We start from the raw sequence: 12,405 nt of genomic DNA, 5'->3' as shown, positions 1-12,405 counted from the left end.
ACCTTATTATAGGCTACATATATGCTGGTGTCTAATGTAGGCACATGTATAGCCTATACATGGCATGTCATGTCTCCAAAATCTTGTATAGGGATTTCTGTCTTTTTTTTCTCTCACCAAAGCTATTCTTGTTCTGACACTTTAGAGGCATTCAGTGACCCCTTTCATTTTCACTGTGGTTATTGAATCTGTTGTTTTAAATGAAAGATTGTGAGTTTATTAAGAGCTTTTTTGTTTTTCCTTCTGTGCAGTGAGTGGTGGTTTCAGTGTTAAAGAGTGACTTCACTTCCCAATTTAGAGCGAGAGAGCGAGAGAGAGAGAGAGAGAGAGAGAGAGAGAGAGAGAGAGAGAGAGAGAGAGAAGAGAGAAAACTTGTCATCCGGTTATGGTCTCTGAGCAAAAAATTGTAACTGCAATGGTTTGCGCCATAGAGCCAATGCACGCCTGCATGTATTGAAGTGAGGTTAGAAGGAATAAGCTGCAACATTTACAATAACGACTAAATGACAAAGACTGCGAAGCTGCTGCAATGGACTGTACGATAAAGGTACGTGTTGAATTGAGTTTTTAACGCTGCTGGTGAAAATGACAGGCGGCCACCCACACCAGAGACTGCTGAGTGAGAGAGTCAAGGCGGTGATGCGAGCTCCCCACTCTTTCCTTCTTGTACAAAATTTCCTCTTCCTTCCCGTTCGTGGTTGTATGTCGGCTCTATAATAACACAACTAACCACTACATCTTTACACTCAGATAAAAAGACTAATTGGTGGCCGGTTATAGGCGCGAAAGAGGATTTCCAAACGCGTTTCGTTTTTTCTTCTTCTAATTGCTGTGTTTAATGGGAGCATCACCTCGCACTATCCACGGAATCGCAACATAACAAAAAGAACGCACAAAAAGCGAAATTTCGGAACATTTAGGTTGACAAACTTTAACGAAGAATAAGTTAATGAAGGGATGCTGGATGGTTTTATTGCTGCGCACAAGGCAGGTGTCCCTGAAGGCGCCATGGATCGACTTGGATACAGCGAGAGCCCCTTTTTAAAACATCAGGAGGATCTATTTCCATCAGATGACTGGTATTTCACATTTCATACTATCGCAGCTACATCGGTTTATCTTCTCCGGATGACCAAAAAGAAGCCATTGTTTCAAATTCATTTCTTAAGAAATGCAGAAATAGAAGGCCTTCATGTCAGGACTTCTAATCATAAAGTAGCCATACTTTTTAATCAAGTTTACACTCAAAACAACGAAAGGCAAACATCTGTATCGGATAATGTCGGCCACAAAGATACAAATTCACGTTTTAACGAATCTCATCGAATACTAATGTGCAACATTGGCCTGCTGGCTTTTATTTTATTTTTTGATTTCTGCATGAAAATATTCTTGCAACCTGCTGAAGAATCTCACCTAACTTCGACGAAATATTAATACCGACATTTTTAATTTCTCGATTCGATTTATTATAACGAAAAACTTGACATTTCAACCAAAATAAAAAGGTATTTTCAGCCAATTGTGAGACTAGAAAAAAAGGCCATTTGAAAAAGGGGGCCTCGGTGGATTGAGGAACTTGTACTAAATGTCTATTGTTTCGTTTCGAAATAATATTTAAATGATGGCTATTAGCCCATACTGATGGGTTTAAAGACAACCGGTTACATTATAATACTCATAAGCGTAGGCCTACATAGAAAGGAGTGAGTAATTAAAGGGCCAGTGCAGAAAAATGAGAACATCCTGAAACGAAAACTTCAATCACTAATTTATTCCGTTAAAACGCACTATAGCCTACATACGTAGGCCTATGGGCTATAGTAGGCCTATAGTAGCCTAGGCTGTGTCAGTCCTCCCATACGGGATTCTATGGTGATTAAACGCAATTCTTCAGATAGTTGTTCTCTAGTAGGCTAGGTTCTGTGTCGCAGCAGATTGGGTTTGAGGTTATTTTAAGTATAATTTATGGCTGCAAACGGGAGCACTTGTCAGGTGTCGTTATCTGAGCTTGGCAGGCTTCCTGTCTCAAACCTCAGACTTTCCGCACACACTTCCGCTCCGTGGACTAGAAAAAAAAAATAAAAAAAATGTCGAAAGGCAACAAAGCCTCTCTAGAAAGAAACAAAGTGGACAAACTGAGGCGTTGCATTGTTTTAACTCTCCATTGTCCCCTCACGCATTCTGGGAGGTGAGGGGAAGCGGGCCCGGCCTGCAGAGGTCCGCGGACCGCCGGCTCCGACCTGTGAAAACCGCACCGTTGTTTGTGTAGCAGAAGGCGCAGCTGCGCGGGCCTTTGCAAAATCAGCTTGCCTTAACTTTTACTTCTGCTTTCTGTCACTTGCCTCAGACATGGGAGAGTATACAGAGGGCTGTGCCTTTGCAATACTTGATCTCTGGCCTGTTATTGTAGGCTACACCTTGTTTTGTGTGAGTTTAGTGTTTTTTTCAATCCATTTTAATATCCTCCCATAGCCCTGATAGGAGCTGACACCCATTTGACATGTTTATTAAAATATTCTTCAAGTATCTGGAAGCAATTTATGGTAAGATACAAATGTAAGCAGGAGCTCATTTTATTTGCTAGAAGTTCAAAGTTTAAACATGAATGAAATGAGTTTAATTTATAAGGTTGCGGTGCACTTCAACTGTAGGAGGGATGATATGACACCAACATAAGTCACCAAATCAGCCTCTTTAACACCTACAAGTAAGAAATACATTGGTGTTCACAAAACAGACTTTAAATATAAATGAATTGGTGCATGCAAGAAAGATGTTAACCACATCCTTGGTTGCAGATTAGGGCAGTGGTTCCCAACCTTTCTGGCTTGTGGCCCCTGTAAACAAAGCAAGTTCCCTTGTCACAGGTCAGATGCACAGGTGGGCTGTATGTTGGAACCAGGTGAACCAAATTTTCCATTTGTTCTAATTCACAAGAAACAAGCTAAATTTAGGGGGAATGGGCTCTTTTATTTTTTTTTAACCTTATCCCATTTTTTTATCCTTCAGATTTATCCTGCAACCCATTTGAGAATCACTGGTTTTAAATTACCAGTAGAGTTGAAATGATTAGTTGATTGTCATTTTTCCAAGAAAAAAAACCCCAGAATTGTATGGTTCCAGCTTCTCAAATAAGATAATTAATTTATTTTCCATCCTATAGAAAAAATTATCTGGTCTGTTTTTTTTGACTGTTGTGGTTAGACAAAACAAAAAATTTTATGACCTCAGCTTGGGCCATATTAGATTTTTTTTTTTTTGTAACCATTTTCTGTTGTTTTACTGACCAGATTAATCAAGAAAATAATCAGCAGATTAGTTAAAACTGAAAATAATCAGTTAGTGTCAGCCCTATGTGGTTCCCAAAATAGGCAGAAATAGGTCACTCGAGCTGCTGCTCCACATACACATTAACTGTAAAATCCTATCTAACAGCAAAAACAAGTCACTCCATTTTTTTCTGAGCAAATGTTATTATTCTATTCAATTCAAAGTCCCTGGCATTCAAAATTAAGATCCTTTAAAACATAACATGACTGCCAACTTATATTATCTTGTACAGGCTGTATTGCAATATCCCTTTTGATACTTTACAAAAACAAAATACAGTAGAAAACCTATTTGGAAAAAAGTACATTTTGGATTATCTCCATATGCCGTTTAGCAGTTCTGAGTCAAACATGGGGCTGTTGTACTTAGATGTTGTCTTTTCCTGGAGTTAAAGTTAGCGTGTTATCTTATTTAAAAAGTTATTTCCTAAAGATATAAGAAGTATGAACGTCCACGTCGTAAACATAACACTCTAGGTTTGACTGGCAAGACTGCATGATGCAACCTGCAAAGCTGCTGACTTAAAGCCATGTCTGAAGTTGCCATGCAGGACTTCATGTTTGGGTTCTCACAGCAAGTGAAAAGTGTTTACTATCAAACTGAAAACGACCAGAGTAAATTTAAGGGCATCGAGGCACAAGCGAAGCGTCAAGAAGGTCATGTTTTTAAGTTGTTTTGTGTCACTGAGCAACAGGCTGAAACACATTGAACAGGAAGTCAGTTGTGGCATTAGCGGTCAGGCCACATTTTGGTATATTTGTATCAGTGTACAGAGAGAGAGAGAGAGAGAGAGAGAGAGAGAGAGAGAGAGAGAGAGAGAGAGAGAGAGAGAGAGAGAAAGAGAGAGAGAGAGAGAGAAAGAGAGAGAGCAAAGGGAAGATAAAGAAAGAGCGGGAGAGTGAGTTTGTGGTTGTGAAAGCATTAGCTTGTCACTGAATGTACAAAACCGAATGTGATGAGCGGCTGCAAGTCACGATAATATCATCAGTTTGAGTGTTGAGCACTTTAACCACGACATAAAACTATTCCCAATCTTGTCTTCTTATGAGAATCTGCTGTTGGTAGCCTTTTTCACAAGCCAACTGTTTCACTTCTGCACAGAGAACAGGGCCTCTCAAGGCATTCAGTGTGTGAGAGGAAAAGAAAGGAAAGAGGACACGACACAAGTAAAACGACGCAATCAGCTGAAGAAGAAGAAAACAGGGAGTGCGGTCAACAGAAAGCTGAGCAGGACAACATGAAGTCCTGTGACAGACTTTTGTAACAAAAATTCTAGCTTTTAGTTAGCAAGCAAAATTAGATATTTATAGTCTAAAAATGTGACATCTAGTTCCATTTTACGTTTTTATTTACAGTATTTAACATTTAAGGGGAACCACAACAGTTTTACACCCAAAAGTCTGTTTACAGGTCTTGGGGAGTACTGCATATGTTACAAAAGGTGTTTTAGGTGTTTTATGGCTCCAGAGGGAGCTGCGCGAAATCTGATAAATTGCCTCAAGTGATGTCACTGGAGTCAGCGTCGGTTGGGGCTGAAGACTACAAGTTTGAAATTGAAATAAAATCTGAGGGAGTGGAGTTACAAAGAAGTGACGTTGCCAGCGCTCCTCATCTCTGCTGGAGGCTACTTTAACTGCTTCTAGCATAACATACCCGGATCTCGGAATGAACTGGTGGCAATCAAGTTGCATTCTGGGTAATGTAGGTGCCAAGTTTTAACAAAGAAGAAAAATGCATAGAATAACCGACAATATCTTTTTTTTTAAAAGCACAATGCTAAATCTTTTGATACAACATTTTATGTTTTTTAACATCTGTGTCTTTAGATTTTGAGCAACTAATATTAGATTATATTTGTTATGAAACTTTTTTTTTTTTTTTTTTTTTTTTTAAAAGGGCTTATCCCTTACACAGCAGCAAATGCTTTATGCAGCAGTGGCAGCAGGTTGCTGAAATCCCTCACACTGTTGACTTCTCTATCAGTTTGTTTGCAGTCTTGAGGAAATGGCAAACTGTGTGGCATGCATTAAGATGTGGTTTACAATGCTCAGGCAACAATTGAGCTAAAAAAAAACACAGGCAAAAAAAAAAAAAAAAAGAAAAACACAATGTGAAGGCGGCACTTCAATCAAGGCTATAGTCTTCTTGCTGTCCAATGAACCCGACCCCCTCTCCTCCCCTGACCACAAGCGTTTAGGGTTGTTTTCCAGCTTTAAAATGACACACATTTTTACACTGTGCCCCCCTCCTCCACCATTTCCTCTCCCTTGGCCTGTGCCAAAAGGTTCCTCTGCACATGGCGGCCAGGTTTCCTGTAGGCCACTGAAAAATCACGGCACTGACGTACAAGGCCCAAAGACAATGCTCAACTCCTCTAAACAAACACGCACTTGCACCCACTTAGATTGCCGTGGTCGCATCACACAGGCACACTCTCTTAATGGGAGCAGCAGACAGATCAACAGGTCCGGTATTTGCCCTCCCATAGTGCGTGGGATGAAAGTGCCATCTTGGGTTGGTTTTGGGGCCTCGCTGTAGGTGCTGAACACAGGAAGGCTGACTTAAAATCTTGATTACACTCCACCTTGAGCTGACACCCCTCCCCCCTGCAACCCCAATCCTAACGACAAAATAAAACCGTGGTTAAGGTTACTGATCTTCAAGATTAGACAGTCACCTGACTACCTGAACACTTTACGTCTTGTTAGTGCTTTGATAACTTCACATCTCTGGTTGTCCAAATTCAACATATACCTTTAAAGTTTTAAATCAACCACAGGGCAATTCCACTGAATCTTAAAACATTTATTTGTGGCAGCGGTATGTTTGGAGACTAGAAAAGAAAGCATGTGATTAGAAGAATGCCTGTTTGAATCTTGACAAAGCTAGGGAAAACTAAGAAAAGTGAACACTAAATGGTCCCAACTCAAAAAATGAGCTCTGAGCAAGTCACTGGTTCAATTCAAGAGCACTGCTAAAAAGAAGTCAGAGCATCCAGTAACTAATAGAAAAAAAAGAAAAGCAAATAGAACTAATTTATGAATTGAAAGGTATACATCAGCATTCTGCATATAATACTGCATATATATTTTCTTACTCAAAGTATTAAAGGCAGTCTTTTTAACAAGCCCTTTATCTTTTGTTGGTGAATCATTCTGTAACGATTTACAAGTGGTTTTTCTCTATTTTAAGCACATATGATTTGCTGTCATTTCTTTTGGTACATCCTCTGCTAACTGGTTACTGATTTTGTTGCTTCACAACTGAAAAGGGGGAAAATGTAGTCCAACAGAAATTTTGGATGATGTGTCCCCACTAAAAATGAGATTTCTTTATAGCCACTGTAAAAAAAAAAAGTTAAAACTTTAGATAAAAGTTAAATCTTTCAATCTTTAAAGTCTGTTGTGCTGTTATCACTCCTACAGCTCTTATAGCTAATGAGGGTTTACTTCTGTTCACTGAAGCATCTTAGGTGGAATAAGCAGAGTCTGTATGTGGAAAAAGAGTTTCCACAGGTTGTGACCCGGCACATTAATGCTAGACACTGACCGCTGTGGCTCTGTTGGACAGGAAGCGCTGTCCGTGGTGAGTGAGGATCAGCCCATATTCGAGCCGCCCTACACCGCAGTGCACATGAAGGCCGAGATGACGTCGCCCGGCGGGTTCAGCCAGATCTCCAAGCAGAGTCCCGAGCCCACCGAGCCGGAGTGGGTGGGGTCACAAAACCCTGGGAAAAGAGGCGAACACGTCAACGGAACCAGGTGAGTCAGAACAGGCCCAGGCCACAGGGGAGCACGGGTTCCCGCATTATCTGACTGTAGATTTACGGTCCGTGTCAACATTCGGGGCTTTTCCAAACACTAAAAATGTTTGTTTTATTGTTCTCTGACCAAATGCAACCGTGTTGTTTTCATGACCAACCATCATAGGTGGAAATGTTTGAATTCCAGTTATGGTAATTTTGCTGTTATAACTTTAACTGAACACATTATATATCCCTAGTGATGGAAAGTAACCGAGTACATTTACTTATTTTGAGCTAATTGCACTTTAAGTATTTCCATCTTCTGCTACTTTATACTTCTACGCCACTACATTTCAAACGAGAAATACTGTGCTTTTACTGGAACTACATTTGTGTGAGAGCTAAAGTTACTAGTACGTTTTCGGAGTAAATTTTACCTCAAAAACATGATCTTATAAAATACCACAGATTGCTTAAAGACCAGTGGTTTCTAACATTTCTAACAAAAAAACACTGTCCCTTGTCATGTTAAGATTTCTATGAGTTGTTAAAACGTTCAAATGGTCCAATGTTTCACAAAAAAACAAAGAAGTGTGTCATAACTTTTTGTCTTCTCCCTTATTAATTATCTCACAACCCTTCAGATTTATGATGACCCATAGGAGGGGCCCGGCCCCTAGATTGGGAACCACTGCACCAAACTACCAAATTATATTTAAAGTAAATAAAACCATCTCCACCTCAGCAGTAAAATGCTACATGCAATCTAATCATCTCATATGTAACAGTAACAGGGGCCACGTTTCTGCAGAATGAGCACTTTTTTCTTTAATTACTTTTGGCCGATAATAGTTCTGTACTTGGTAGAACTTTTACTTAAGTCAAGGATCTGAATACTTCTTCCACCGCTGCTACATGGAAGATTTTTTCAGTGTTTTACTGAGGTATAAAAACTTAGTGGTGGGATCAACCAGTTCCACTTGGGGGCTGTTTCACAAAAGCAGAATACATGAATCCAGGATAACTGATAAAGCGAGGCTTGACCTAGTCTAGTGTGTGCAGCCTGGCTTGGTGCGTTTCACGAAGGCCAAGCCAGGCTCAGGAGGAGCGACTAGGTCGAGCCAGGATGAAATAATTTGGATAGATGTGCGTTCACGGCTTTCTTTAACAGACCGCGTGGTCGATCACAGATTTACTGAATACGCATTGTACATACTTTACACAGAGTGAGCAGCAGCTTCTTATGGAAGTATGATAACATGAAAAACAAAAAAAAACAAAAAAAATACGGCCGCTGTAATGAAACGGCAAGAGAAAGTGTGGCGACGCAAACCGACTGAATGCGTAAGTAGCCGAAATATACACATTAACAGACCACTGCTCTGAACTGAAATCGTCATAATCCTACCATTCAAGGATTAGGCTAATAATCATTTGCACAAATTAACAGTTGTACTCTTTGGCTTAAAAGTAAGCAGAAGATAATGTTACTCAGAACATTTACCATGAAGATCAATTTTCTACAACGCTAGAATATGATGCGTAAACATTTTCTCCCTCTCTCTCATGGACTAAAATATAAATTACCTGAGTCATATCAACTTCCACTGCTCGCTTTTAATGCAAAGTGTACAACTCTTCGTTTTTGCAAGTGACAAGTGACTCATTGAATGCTTTCAGTTAAGAGCAGTAGTTCGTAAATGTATATATTTTTAGATATAGCCTATCATCCAGTCAGTCCGCTATTTTCTGCCACGCTTTTTCTCACTTTTGTTTTTTTACAGAGGCCAAGTTTCCTTCTTTACATATTATATGCTTTGCTTCCTCGTATATATGTACATAGAAAAGAAAGACACTAAAAGAAAGACTCTAAAATCTAGAAACTATAAAGATAATTATGTGATAAACCCCACGCACTCTGTAAACGTGACTGTAACAGAGTGATATTCATCAGTTATTTCCCCCAGCAAAATATAAGGTCAAAAACCATGGAGGTGTTCTCTCCCTGTTGTTACATGACTGTAGCCTACAACACTAGATAGTTACTAGATAACTACTGGTCCAGTGAACTAAGTCTACATTTTGGGAGGATTGTACAATTAGGACATGTTCTTAAAATCGTACAATCCTCCCAAATTATAGTCCCAGTTTATTGGACAACACAAATTGTGTGCTAAGAATGCCAAATACAATGCACATGGAAGAGGAACAAATATGATCCTTTATTGTTAAAGAATAATATTTAAAAAATGAATCAACTAAAATAATTCAAAGGTGCATTGGTCCACTATAGAAACACACATGTACAGCATTTTATGTATTGCCCTTAGTAACAGACTTCATTTAAAACACATTTGAAATTTGATGAGCCTTTTCTAATGATCTCAACAACTGCCGTAATATATTCATCAAACTTCTAACAACAATATGAACAGCAGTCTTCATTCAGCAATATAACAGCAACAATGTCACATGAATAATTATAAAAAATAATGGTCACAACTTTAAAGAATAACAGTAGTTAAGTTAAATATGCAGTGGTTGTATTTTAATGCAGGCTGATAACAATAAGGTAAAACCACTGCTGAGTGAACAGAAAAGGCTCCAGGATTAATAAATCCTGGCTGTTAGCTTGGTCTGGACCAGGGTAGCTGTACAGAATAAATCTCCATGGTAACTTAGTTGCCTCTGCTTCTGTGAAACAGAGTCAAGGCTAAATTCATCCAGGATAACTGGGAAATCCCGGCTTAATCCCTTATCTTGGTTTTGTGAAATAGCCCTCTGGCAGTTACTCTGTGTAAATATTTACAACAACCCCCCGCGACCCGACACCGGATAAGCGGACGAAGATGGATGGATGGATGGATAATCTCTAGGTGAAATCTAGTGTGAGTGATGCAACCCATTTTAAATTTAGTGATACACTTAGTAAACATGTTCTTTTAACTAGGCTAAGTTTGAACTTCTATTTAGCTGGTGCGGTGGGCTCCAGGTTAGCACCAGTCTATTCTTTATAGACCTTTTCACTAGAATTGTGTTGGTGTAAAACAGTCTTGGACTCATTTTATCTCCCATCAGGTACAAGATATTAGCAAACACTGCAAGAGGAAATAAACTTGCACCCAGTAGAAACTGTGAAATCTATTGCCAGAACAGCAGCCACAGTGATATCGGGTGATGACTCAGAAATGATGTTGGGAGACCTCAAAGATGACGACCAGTCCGACGATTATAAATCAAATTCAGCTTTATTCAAACAGTGAACAAACTTTCATGACACTGAGACAACCATGAGCATACAAACTTGTCTACTCAAGGATGACCAACATGAACATCAGAATGAATCCCTTTTAAACTCTTTTTGTGCTTACACAGCATGAGACATCTATTTCAGTTAGAACACTTTACTCTTAAACTACACCTTTTATGGCCGATGCTCCTAATAGATTCCCACATTCCAGGCTCCAATTCCTCTGTGTGACAGTTGTGCCCAAACTCATAATAGATTCACACATTCTAAGCTAGATTTTGCTGTGAGACCATATCATCTTAAACTGACTGGTCTCTAGAAACTCCTTAGAATAGATGAGATACATTCAAACATCTGCATGCACACATACCAAACCTATCACACAGTAAACGCCTCAATTTTTTAAATCATAGCAGTACTTAGAGTTGGATAAATGGAAGTGTACAGGCACTGAAGAATATATACATCAATAAGATATTTAATGATAAAATCACACTTTGCTCCTGCTTTCTCCTTTGCCTGTTCTAGCCGTGAGTCCCCTGTGGACTGCAGCGTCACAAAGCGCTCCAGACACATGAGCAACGACGGGCCCCCGATGCCCTACCAGGCATCGTACCTGGAGCCTCGCGTCAGCCCACCGACTGTCACCCCGCCCAGCAGTGCCACAGAGGAGAAGAGGGTCATTGTGCCGGCAGGTGAGCTGAGTCACTGAACCTCACGCTCCATCCTCATACAAGACCAACGCCATCACAAGACAGTTTCCCAAGAGGTGGCTCACACTGGGCTTGTGCAATATCTATAACTGAATCAGAGATGAGCATAGCGTGCGTTTTCCCCCGAAACAACTACTACCCACCAGCAGCCACTACGCTCCAGTGTGCCACAGCTAAACCACAGCAGGTTTCTGGTCTAACATGATATCAGGGTTTCAAAGGAATGCTATTTAAAAAAGTGTGAAGCCTAAAGTGTAAATTTGGCACTCAGGACTGTGACGTTAACAAGAGAGCGCAAGCAGGAATAGAGGTGTAATGAGGTGGTGAGGACATTTTCATTTTTAATCATCCTGCTGCTTTCTGTAGCTACAAAGAGTTTTTTCAGACAATGAAAGGATTTTCATAATCCCATATGGACATCAAAAAATTAACTTCTTAAAAAGGATAAAACAATACATTTTCCTTCTCAACGAATCCCATGAAAAGACCAAAATGTGCGTATGCATCCTACTTAACATACATAAGAAGTGCTGTCTGTAGCCAAAGATTGATATATCTTATTCCTTTGTGCCATAGAGCTCCACTGTTGTCCAAAAGCATTACAAACACATCAATACTAGAACTAGCTCTAAACGCTCGTGTATTAATCTGCAGCTGAAAATAGTCCCCAAAATGCACTATTTACTCCAGTTTGACTAGCCATTAAAAACTACAGTGCCCAGCTGTTTTAGAAAGTTGTGAAGCCTTTTTAAAAACATGAAACTGTATATTTGTGTCCCATTTTTGAAAATGTACATCTACAGTAGGAACAAATGAGCTTTGGGCTATGATCCACAGGAAGTCAGAAAGTACTGAGAGACGGACTAAGGCATTTTCATGCGATTTGTTCGTCAATATGGAAAGTATAAAAAAACACAACACAGGATTTTCTTCAGTTGAATATGAAAGTGGCAACAAAACCGGAAGGATGTGTCACTGCTTTATAGACAGTCAAGGCAATATTTATCCAATAACACCCACACCAGTAAGTAACACCATAGCACCAGAGTTCAAGTCAAAGTTACAGAGCCTTAATCTAAAATATGCCGCGTGTTTCAGCAGAGCAACAGGTAGAGCCAAGTTTTGGTCAAAGCTGACTTTTGCTACAGCTGAACGGTGAGCAGTGGATTTCCCTTTTTCTTTGCGCAGGGAAATTTACTGACAAACAACTTTAAAGGGAAGACAGTGATGTGTCACTACTATCGGAGTAGTCATAGTCAAGGTTTACAACAGACCGTCCATCCGTTTCCTTGCTACGAATCACTGGTCCAACCATCTAAAAACGAACCTGATGACACGTTTTACGTTCTCTCTCATGCACAGTT

The 12,405-nt window shown here is 39.8% G+C and overlaps 1 protein-coding gene across 3 annotated transcripts in view; it reads left to right on the top strand.

Moving 5' to 3' along the window:
* The first annotated feature begins 374 nt into the window (after positions 1 to 374).
* fli1rs (Fli-1 proto-oncogene, ETS transcription factor-related sequence) overlaps positions 375 to 12,405 on the top strand; it is a 20,604-nt gene continuing 8,573 nt past the window's right edge. For 2 of the 3 annotated variants that reach the window (XM_028580400.1, XM_028580398.1), the window contains exons 1-3: positions 375 to 547; positions 6,904 to 7,094; positions 10,857 to 11,023. In XM_028580400.1, coding sequence (XP_028436201.1) covers positions 530 to 547; positions 6,904 to 7,094; positions 10,857 to 11,023 — 376 coding nt within the window. In that variant the 5' untranslated portion in view covers positions 375 to 529. Of the gene's footprint in view, positions 548 to 710; positions 1,080 to 6,903; positions 7,095 to 10,856; positions 11,024 to 12,405 lie in introns of those variants that run through there. The other variant, XM_028580399.1, reaches the window with a different exon arrangement.

This window comes from Perca flavescens, chromosome 6, assembly GCF_004354835.1.
Source record: "Perca flavescens isolate YP-PL-M2 chromosome 6, PFLA_1.0, whole genome shotgun sequence".
NCBI classification, from domain to species: Eukaryota; Metazoa; Chordata; class Actinopteri; order Perciformes; family Percidae; genus Perca; species Perca flavescens.
This window is presented reverse-complemented; position numbering and strand designations above follow the sequence as displayed.